General features: G+C 38.4%; 1 protein-coding gene across 1 annotated transcript in view; it reads left to right on the top strand.

Annotated features, from left to right (window-relative positions):
• HSPD1 (heat shock protein family D (Hsp60) member 1) overlaps positions 1-11,363 on the top strand; it is an 11,986-nt gene continuing 623 nt past the window's right edge. The window contains exons 1-11 of the mRNA XM_058187987.1: positions 1-159; positions 1,971-2,146; positions 3,289-3,541; positions 4,203-4,285; positions 4,506-4,601; positions 4,915-5,008; positions 5,953-6,121; positions 7,362-7,461; positions 9,103-9,348; positions 10,608-10,782; positions 11,120-11,298. Coding sequence (XP_058043970.1) covers positions 1,973-2,146; positions 3,289-3,541; positions 4,203-4,285; positions 4,506-4,601; positions 4,915-5,008; positions 5,953-6,121; positions 7,362-7,461; positions 9,103-9,348; positions 10,608-10,782; positions 11,120-11,298 — 1,569 coding nt within the window. The 5' untranslated portion in view covers positions 1-159; positions 1,971-1,972. The remainder of the gene's footprint in view (positions 160-1,970; positions 2,147-3,288; positions 3,542-4,202; positions 4,286-4,505; positions 4,602-4,914; positions 5,009-5,952; positions 6,122-7,361; positions 7,462-9,102; positions 9,349-10,607; positions 10,783-11,119; positions 11,299-11,363) is intronic.

Raw genomic sequence — 11,363 nt, forward strand, 5'->3', positions numbered from 1 at the left:
TCCCGGGCGCCCTCCCGCGCCAACCTTTCACGTGGGAAAGGAGGTGGGGCAGTGCGAAGGAGGTGAGAGCGCCGCGCTGCTTCCAGCCCCCGCGAGTGGTCAAGAGGAGCCGCCTTGTTCGTGCTGCGGTATCTCGCCTGTTGCCTGCGCCCACCACAGGTAAAGCGGGGCTCCCGATCCGGGAGGGGGACGGGTGGCCTGCGGGGAAGCCCAAGGCATGATGGATGTGAGAATCGGTGCTTCGTTCACGTGCTCCTCTCCTGCTTGGAGGGAATGGCCCAGCTCCTGCCTGCCATCACCCTGCGGAAGCGCTGCCCCGTTGCCCCTTTCGACACCCCCCCCGCCACATTTGGGTGTGCTTCGAAAAGATGGGATTTGTAGTCCAAGGCATCCAAGCGGTTGGAAAGGCCGGGAGGTGATTCCGTCAGTTCAAGGGCTGCGGAAGAGCGGACCGGGGGTGGCTAGATTGCGGGTCAGGCTGATCTGGGGGGCGATCGTGAGTCTTGGTGCGTGGAAGTCTTTCTCCCGGCGAAATATTGGTTGCATTGCGATCAATGGAGACGGCCTTGGCCTTTCTCCGACCGGCCTGGTGTCCGCAGGCGGTGGGGCTGGGTAACGGCTTCCAGCGGATCCACGCGGTGGTGGCAGTCCTTCGCTGCTGGAGGGCGTCAGGGTTAATGGTTCTAGGAGACTTAACGCAGCCCGGCCAAATCTTAGAGACGGTGGATCTCAAGTTAGCGGCCTGCAGTTACTATGCTTGGCCCTTCACACACAACACACACCCGTGAAGATAAGGGAGGGGGGAGTCTTCTGACGCCCCCACGAGTTTAGTTCAAAAGGATTGGTGAGCTGCAAGTTTTACTGGCTGTAGTACCGCTGTCCGAGTGCCAGGGGGCGCTCCTGCTCTTTTGACCTTGTCCTCCGACCTGGTAAATGAATGAAGCACGTGTGAGGTCCAAAAGAAACGCTTGACTTCTTGTTAGTAGACTTTACTCTCTTCTTTCCTTCGCCCTCTTTTCTTTCGTTTCTCCCCCTTGCGTTTTTTCTAATGATAGTGGCTGAGAAGCTGCCTTTCATGCTTTGATGTTCTTTTTTAAATTGATACCAATCCAAAGATACCATCTTAAGCCTGTTTCCCAGTGGATTTTGCTCCAAGATGAAATGGGAGGGGAGGTATAAACGATATCTGTATCGTTTATTCGTGTATTTATTTTAAAAAATGAATTCTGATAGGCTGCGACTGTTGTATATTATTACAGTTTAAAGCAGATTATCAACGTTTTTGCATTAGATTTGGCATTTTGAGGGATGTTTATGAGCACTCTCACAAAATGGTTGCTGGTGTTTCAAACACAAAATATTCATATAATAGAAAACAAAAAAATAATAATCCTGAACTGTTCTAGTGGTTAAGGCATCAGGCTAGAAACTAGATTGAGTCCAGCCTTAGACATGAAATCTGGCTGGGTGACTTTGAGCCAGTCATTTCTCTCAACCCAGCACACCTCACAAGTTCTGGGGAAAATAAGACAAAAACTGCATGTTCACTGCATTGAGCTATTTATAAAAAAATAAACTTGGGATATAAATAAACAATCCTTTAAAAAGTTGTAAACCAACTTCTGATCCCTTTTCATGGGAATTCAGCCTGTGAGTTGAATTCAAGGGCATTGAATTTGGCATAGGTACCCTTTTACTGTAGTGATTGATCATGCTATAGAAGTATAGCTAGTTCTATAATTTGCCATTTTAAAAAGGCAATCCTATTTTGATGAGTTGTAGCAAGTCACTGCTCATAGACTTACCATATTTCGCAACTCTTCTAAACCATTTGGGATTTCTGGCCCAGCATATCTGTTGCACATTAGTTTAGGAAAGATTATTTTGGCATATAATAGGCATGATTATGATTTGTTTCCATTTTTGATTATGTTGATACTGATTTGCATTTTTCAATTTTTTCTTTATAGAAATGCTGCGTTTACCATCAGTGCTACGTCAACTACGGCCGGTATCCAGAGTCCTGGCCCCACACCTTACAAGAGCCTATGCAAAAGATGTGAAATTTGGAGCAGATGCCAGAGCTCTTATGTTGCAGGGAGTAGATCTTCTAGCCGATGCTGTAGCTGTCACTATGGGACCAAAGGTATTGGAACAAATAAGTCCAACACTATGTGGATATTTACTTGTGAAATGTCTTGATTTGATGAAGAGCAAAATTGATTTATCTGAAGTGACATAATTTCAGCAGGAAAATAAAATGCATTATGTGGAAATCCCTGGACATTTAATTTTTAGTAAAGGTAAAGGTTCCCCTCACACATACGTGCTAGTCGTTGCTGACTCTAGGGGGCGGTGCTCATCTCTGTTTCAAAGCCGAAGAGCCAGTGCTGTCCGAAGACGTCTCCGTGGTCATGTGGCCGGCATGACTCAACGCCAAAGGCACACGGAACGCTGTTACCTTAAGTACCAGTTAAATTTTAATTTAAATTTTTCTATAAAATGTTTCGACATTTACTTCCCTGTGGCATGTTAGACCATACTGTCAAGCAAGCATATGCAACATTCCCTATAAATTGACCACTCTTGATATCAAATTAATCAGATGAGCTTAAAAAAACTAGTGAAATTCTGAATTTATAGCCAAGTATGAGGTCAGTAAAAGTTGCCCTAGTCTAATGCAAGTAGATTATAATATCAACATCAGGCCCAACTATACAGTTGTACAGACAGTAATATATACAGGTAGCCCTCGACTTAATGACCACAACGGAGCCTGGAATTGTGTGTGACCGGACTCAATTTTTGTCACCATTTTTACATAAGGTTTTCAAGTGAATACAAATTTTGAATAAAAATACTCTTAAACAAATGCAAAATTTAATAGCATGATTGTATTGCATATCTCCTTGTATATGTCTCCTATTGTATGCCAGGTGGTTTTTGTACACTGTTTGCAGATGCATAATTGTGTTCATGCATAACTTTTTCCCAATGTATGTACTTTAATGGATATGTGGACAAGCATGCTTCATTTCTGATTATTCACATTTAGCACTGCTGGCATGTTTTCAGCTCTTGTTTACTTGGAGGCTCCAAATATGTTTTATTTCATATTCTGCAGTAACACATAATTAATTATGATGCCTTTCTGGTATGTTTTAATAGCATTTAAACTAATAAATTAATTGCTGTAAAAATATTGTCTACTTATTAAGCGATCTGAATGGAACCTAAATTTGATATAAGCTCTCCAGGCCAATGTTTTAACTTTATATGTTATTTCAGGGAAGAACAGTAATTATTGAACAGAGTTGGGGGAGCCCAAAGGTGACAAAAGATGGTGTGACAGTAGCCAAGGCAATTGACTTGAAGGATAAATACAAAAACATTGGAGCAAAACTAGTTCAAGATGTTGCCAACAACACCAATGAAGAGGCAGGAGATGGTACAACTACTGCAACGGTACTGGCACGTTCAATTGCCAAGGAAGGATTTGAAAAGATCAGTAAAGGAGCAAATCCAGTGGAAATTAGAAGAGGTAACACTAACTTACTTTCTGATGTGAGTTTGGTAAAAGAAGGTGTTGTCAGACTTATTCAAACCTGATTTTTTAAGTATTTTCAAATGGGCCATTTTTGTTAGTGCATCTATAATTACCAAGGAAGAGTGAGACATATATTGATTTCTGCATGGTGTTATTTTGATAGATAAAAGTGTTCTCTATATTTTCATATTGTGTGGATTGTAATCTTAACTGTAGCTAGGTCACTTGGAGTCATATAAACACAAATATTTACATGCTGGTTATAAAGAGTATGAGGTTCTGATTTAAATTTCTCAACTTTTAATACAGCACTGTTCTAAACTCCTGGAGTCATTTAGGACTCCAATTGTCTTAAATGACTTATGTCCATTTTCCCTTCACTATTACAGTGCTGGATAATGTTGAATGGGAAAGTGCAAAATAAAGTTTACCTCAGCTTCCTCATACTATTTCTTGAGAGGCATAGCAGATTTGAACATGGTCATCATAGTAATAGACTGGTGTCTATTTACTTGAGACAAAATTGTGTGTATGTGTAGAGGGAGATTTTACCACAATAACTTTGATATGGGGAGAATGTGAGGACAATACCTCTTAAATACCCATTTACTGTTAAATCCATGGATTATTTAAATGAATATTTTTTGCTTTTCAGGTGTGATGCTTGCTGTGGAGGCTGTAATTAATGAATTGAAGAAATTATCCAAGCCAGTCACAACACCAGAAGAAATAGCTCAGGTAATGACATCTCAACCTTAAGCAACTGATTCTGTTGTCCAACATGCTTTGAAAAATGAATATATTATTTAGGCTACACCGTTTAATAGGCCTAATAAAACCTCCTAATTTCGGAACATACTCTTTAAATGTGTGGTGTGATGTCATGTTACCAACTCTTTAAAATGAGATTTTAGTTTAATTTCCTAGAGAATGTGATATATAATTTGTCTATGTGCAGGTTGCCACAATATCAGCAAATGGGGATAAAGAAATTGGTAACATAATCTCCGATGCCATGAAGAAGGTTGGACGGAAAGGGGTTATTACAGTGAAGGTAAGGGTTGCACAAGTACAGTCCTGTGTTCCTTGAATTATTTTGGTTTGTTTTATGATAGCATTTTAAGACTTACTGAGAGCATCTAATGAAATTTGAAGTATGTTTAGGATCCTTCATAGAAATTGTTAATAGAAGATTTAGGTTGGGGAATAAGATGCACGTGTTATGTCCCAAAATTAAGCTGGGCTTGGTACAATTACTACAAATTGAGCATTTTCCTCTTACTCGGTGAAAATTGACTGTTAGCTGAAAGAGCAATCTTGTGACTTCCAACCATACTAGTTACTTTTCCAAATCTTTCAAAAAATAGGATGGAAAAACTTTGAACGATGAGTTGGAAATTATTGAAGGTATGAAGTTTGATAGAGGCTACATCTCTCCGTACTTCATTAATACAGCCAAAGGTAAGATGCCATTAATGTCTTGCTCCGATCCATCAGTCTTTTTGTTTTAATGATAGGAATAAACTAATTCATGACTTTCCCTGGACCTATTCATATATTTTTGTATTCAAGCATCCTAAGGAATCTGCTAAATGGTTACATTGTATATAGTTAAAATGTACTCTTCTGTCTTATACTCTAAATGTAGCTTTTCATTTTTAAAAATTTTTTCTATTTTAACTATGCATTTCACTATTATTACTATTATTATTATTATTATTATTATTATTATTATTATTATTATTATTATTATTATTATTATTATTATTAAGTTTTTACCAGTCTTAAACTGTTAATCTAACTATAGATTGCCCACACATAATAAACAAAATAATACGAAATGAAGAAACTAAAATATTTAGAATTCAGACAGACAAGTATGTGCCATACAACATTCCACATTTAACAATTCTGTCAAGACAGATTTAAAAAAAAAAAGTCCGGAAACTGGGCATGGCAGTACTTGGAGATAGCAGAAGAGAAAAAAATGGAGAAAATACAAAGCCTGCAAATAAAAGTAGAATAACTGGCAAAAGAAAGGAAAGGCAGTACCAAAGGCAGCTTTTTGGAACAGTTTACATTTGCAAATTAAGCCTTTAATATTATTAAACAATATCTGCCTATGCCAGGTCATTGGAAAGGACTCAATACATGGACAAAAATGCTGAATGCGGTCTAAACATCTAGGTGACTATACATGCAACAATAACAACTATTGTAGTAATTGTGATCCAAGCACTTTTACAGGGTGCCATAATGGAAATTTTCTTTCAGCTAAAAATTAAGATAGCTTTGTGGCTCCATCTTTGCATGGAATTTGAATGTGCATGTTTTGCAATTGCCACTGAAGGGCATCTTGCAGACTTCAGATGTGTTGCCACTGCTCTTATTATGTTCCTCTGCAGGACAGAAATGTGAATTCCAAGATGCTTATCTCTTAATCAGTGAAAAGAAGATTTCCAGTGTTCAATCCATAGTGCCAGCTCTTGAAATTGCAAATAATCATCGTAAGCCTTTAGTCATTATTGCTGAAGATGTAGATGGAGAAGCCCTCAGCACACTTGTACTAAACAGGTAGGTTTAATATAAATATCTTTTTTTAAAATGCACTTTTTCCAAAATATTTTCAATAAAAGAAGCTGCATTCATACAATCAGTTTTAAGAAAAGAAGTCGTCTCGGTTGAAAAAGAATTTGTGATATGTTTGTGTTAGTGGAAGCTGGAACAGAAAGGGTATTTTTTGGCACATGGGAGCAGATTTTGGAAAAAAAATAGGGTGACAGAGCAAAGTGCTAAATGAGAATGTTCATACATGATATTTACTTTATCCTGCAGTAGTAGAACAGCACCCCAGGATAAACTTTATTGTCTGACAAGGAGGGAAACCTTGTTCTTGATTATTAGTGGTAGGAATTATCAAACAATTCTGTACTTACTTTAACAATACAGTTAAATAACTTGTTAATATAGCAGCTGTAAAGATAACTGTATAGAAGTAACGATTTTGGTATTACCAAGCAAAAAAATGAAAGATTAGCTTGTTGCAGTTGAAACTAATGCTGCAAACTTAAGGCAATCTGTAATTAAACAAAATTTGTATTCATTTAAAGCACAGGTTTTTAACCTGAGTCTGCAAATGTGGGAAAAATTACAACTTCTATCTTCACCAATTTTTACCTTAAATTTAGCTATACATTAAACGATTTTGGCCCAACTCACCTCACAGGATTGTTGTGGGGAAAATAAGCAGGAGGTGGAGGAAGGTGTGTTGGATGTGTTTGCTGCTTTGAGTTATTTATAAAAGTGATAAAACTGGATACAAATAAATGATTTCTGTATCTAAAGTAATTCCTAAGATGTTTGTTAACTTCAATAAATCTCACAATTATATCCTTAAGAATAATTTTATGATTAATTTCAATCAAAGCACATTTGATTACTTTGTTATATTCTTGTTACTTTTTAATATTTTGATAAAGGTATTTCAGAATAATTGGTAATATTATGTAATTTACTTTAAATACATTTTGAAAAATGGTCTGTAGGTTTCCCCAGACTTGGGTCCATAGGGCAAAAAGGTTAAGAATTGGCCTAAAGACATTCTCAGGAGGGCAAACTGAATCTTTACTGGAAATCAGGAATGCAGTTTATATCAGAGGTTATTTTGATCTGTAAATAACGTCTAATTGTTTCAGTTAAATTGTCATATTAAAATAAGATCTAATTAAAAGTGTACGTGAGGTATCTTGGACTAAGAAGTATTAAAAAGATTTCAGATTTAAAGTGCACACTGCTTACTGATTTTCTTTCTCAGATTGAAGGTTGGCCTGCAGGTTGTTGCAGTAAAAGCACCTGGGTTTGGCGACAATAGAAAAAATCAACTTAAAGATATGGCAGTTGCTACTGGTGGTGCTGTAAGTAAAACCTAAAAAGAAATGAAAAGATTCTTAAGCCACAGAAAATAGGCAGCTTTAATGCAAAATTGACGTCTGTCAATTTTGTATTATATCTAGAGCTGTAGGATTCTAACCTACTTTTATTATATATTTGACTTGTTGTAATATTTGATCCTTATTTATATCAATGGAGAATTTGGGAATGTGTTTTATGCCAAAGCAGACTAGAGGTATGAATATACTGCAGATAGGCTTCAACTTACAACCATTCACTCAATGACTGTTCAGAGTTACAACGGTACTGAAAAAAGTAACTGACGACCATTCTTCACGTTACGATTGTTGTAGCATGCCCTGGTCATGTGATCAAAATTCAGATGCTTGACATTGGCATGTATTTAAGACAGTTACTGTGTCCTGGGGTCATGTGATCCGCTTTTGCGGTCCTCTGACAAAGTCAGTGGGGAAGCCAGATTCACTTAATATGTTACTAACTTAACAACTGTGGCAAGAAAGGTTGCAAAATTGGACAAAACACACAACTACCTTGCTTAGCAATGGAAATTTTGAACTCAATTGTAGTCATAAGTCAAGGACTACAAGGACATGTACTTGTAGAGGGTGTTGGGATTTAAATCACGGGTGCTCAGTTTTGCATTCATGCAATGGTATAATGGGCCCCACTATTTTAAGGTCAGCTATCTAATAGAGGGACACAGTGGCTTAATGGATAAGACGCTGAGCTTGTCGATCGAAAGGTCAGCAGTTCAGTGGTTCGAATCCCTAGTGCCCCATAATAGGGTAAGCTCCCGTTACTTGTCCCAGTTTCTGCCAACCTAGCAGTTCGAAAGCACGTAAAAAATGCAAGTAGAAAAATAGGGACCACCTTTGGTGGGAGGGTAACAGCGTTCCGTGCGCCTTTGGCGTCGAGTCATGCCGGCCACATGACCACAGAGACGTCTTCTGACAGTGCTGGATCTTCAGCTTTGAAATGGAGATGAGCACCGCCCCCTAGATTCGGGAACGACTAGCACGTATGTACGAGGGGAACCTTTACCTTACCTAATAGAGAACAGGTTTGGTGGGTGGAGGGGTTTAAAAGCATCAGCGTAGAAACCAGAAGACTGAGTTCTTGTTCTCTCTTACACAAGCCAAGTGGATGACTTTGGGCCAGTTAGTCGCTCACAGTCCCAACAAAAGAGCAAGAGCAAACTCTTCCTAAAAATCTTGCTAGAAAACTGCAGGGTTTTGTCCAGGCAGTAGCCAGGAGTCAACACTGACTTGAAAGCACCCAAAAAACAAACAAAACCCCATTATCTTCTTTGGAAGCAAATGGCTTTCAATGCTGTGAAGCAGGAGCGAGTGTGTGCTCTGGTGCAACTCTGAATTGAGAACATTGAAGCCTGCACAGGTTCCTGAATGTGCAAGCAGGAAACATAATTTTATCTGAACTATATAGATTGAAAATTTTACACTGTTGAAGTGCCTGGGCTGTAAATGGTTACTTCATATGACATTTACTAAGTGTTTTTAATTTGGGAGAAACTTTTAGATAGGAGCAATGAAGCAAATAAAGAGGGATTGTTTAGTAGTGATTATTAAACATTTGTAAAATTGCAACTGGTAACAAAAAACTTTGTTCAATATAACCTATTTCAGGTGTTTGGGGAGGAAGGTTTAACTATAAATCTGGAAGATGTTCAGCCTCATGACTTTGGTAAAGTTGGAGAAGTCATTGTAACCAAAGATGACTGCTTATTGCTTAAAGGAAAAGGTGATAAGACTCAGATTGAAAAACGGATTCAGGAAATAATTGAACAACTGGAAACCACAACAAGTGAATATGAAAAAGAGAAGCTAAATGAGCGCCTGGCTAAGCTTTCTGATGGAGTAGCTGTATTAAAAGTAGGTATACTGTCGAGTTTTCTGTCTGGGTAAAATCAAGTTAATGTAATTTCATCTTTTTATATTAATTTGGCCTACTTAATGTTTTCTTAGCTGGGCACATGCAAATTTAATAAATCAATAGTAGGTAGTATAAATGGCTTCAATATGTTTGGGATTTGATTAACATTACAGTCTCGTGTAAGATCCATGAGGTACAGTATTAACTATAACCTGAATTAAAATTTACCTGGTTAAGATAGGGATAGTAATCCATCATATCCAGAAGACGCTGGGTTGGACATAGTTGATTAAAGAATTTGTTAAAAGTGGCTGTTGTGAAAACATAACAACATACAGGAAGACTTCATACTTTCCTCCAATGTGATTCATGACAGCAATGATTCATTCAATGAATATTCATTTATGGCCTGAGACATCTCTTAAAACTGGAGAAGGTGGGAGTTTCTTAAGCAGTAAAGGTAGTAGGATACTTACAGTAAGCATACCACAGAACTGAAAATTAGTATAATTAGGGTTTTTTATGTCAGGGAGCTGTGACATTTATTTCTTGAAAAGCAGCATTCCAATCATACAAGAGAAGTTGCCTTTCCCAGACTCAATTCAGATTTCATGATTTTGCAGATAACTTCTAAGTACAGGTAGTCCTCAACTTAAGAGCAGTCATTTAGCAACCTGTTACAACCAGCCCAAAATAGGGGACTGGTGACCTAGATTCAAGGTTCCACCCATCAGGCCTTCTTTGTGGTCATGTGATTGGACTTTGGGCACTCGGTAACATGGCCATTTGCAACGTAGCAATAGCACTTAGACTTATATGCTGCTTCACAGTGCTTTACAGCTCTCTCTAAGCGGTTTAGTGTCAGCATATTGCCCTCAGCAATCTGGGTCCTCATTTCACTGACCTTGGAAGGATGCTCAGTCAAACTTGAGCCAGTCAGAATCAAATTGCCAAACTGCTGGCAGCCGGCAATCAGCAGAAGTAGCCTGCAGCACTGTGTTCTAACCACTGTGCCACCACAGCAGTTGCATTACTGTCTTACCACTGCTTTGCTGAAAACTGGCACTTCTCATTTTCTGCGCAAAGCCACACCATAACAAACCCTTGGTTGGCTTAATGACCACCACAAAAAATGTAAAATTGTATTAGGTGACTGACCACTTAGATTGTTAACAAAACTACCATAATGGGCAGGCTCCATTACAGTTGTATGTCAATGACAACCTGTAAGAACTTAATAACTAGGGATTTTTCTTAGGTTGGAGGAACAAGTGATGTTGAAGTTAACGAGAAGAAAGACAGAGTCACTGATGCCCTGAATGCCACTCGTGCTGCTGTAGAAGAAGGCATAGTCCTAGGTGGTGGCTGTGCATTGCTCCGTTGTATTCCAGCACTGGATGCTTTGACTCCAGTCAATGAAGATCAGAAAACTGGTAAGTTAATACCAGTTACTATAGCACTTACTTGGACACTTACATTTTAAGTAACTTCCAAATTTTCCTATAGTGCACTCTTTTCTCCCCGGTGTAGCTATCTTTTGTTACCTTTGGAAATTTACTCCCAACTATCCAGAGCTTGTTGAGAGCTGGAAAATAGATGAAACGACTTCATAAAATTAACTTCCAGAGTCAGACTGGAAATTTTATACCCGGAAGTCTTCATTTTGAAAGATAGGCAATGTATCTGAATAATGGCCAATGTTGGTTCCATCAGCAGCAGTGAAATTAGTGTAGCTCTGTTTTTATAATAACCAGAACTCATTCATTATAGGCATAGAGATTGTAAAAAGAACACTGAAAATTCCAGCTATGACTATTGCCAAGAATGCAGGAGTTGAAGGATCGCTGATAGTTGAGAAAATCATGCAAAGCCCACCTGATGTTGGTTATGATGCAATGCTTGGTGACTTCGTGAATATGATAGAAAAAGGCATTATTGACCCAACAAAGGTAAATACCGATTTTTTTTTAATAATTCTGTGATAGCCCTCTTAGATAGTGTTTCAATCTTTTAC

This window comes from Ahaetulla prasina, chromosome 1 (assembly GCF_028640845.1).
Source record: "Ahaetulla prasina isolate Xishuangbanna chromosome 1, ASM2864084v1, whole genome shotgun sequence".
In the NCBI taxonomy this organism is placed as follows: domain Eukaryota; kingdom Metazoa; phylum Chordata; class Lepidosauria; order Squamata; family Colubridae; genus Ahaetulla; species Ahaetulla prasina.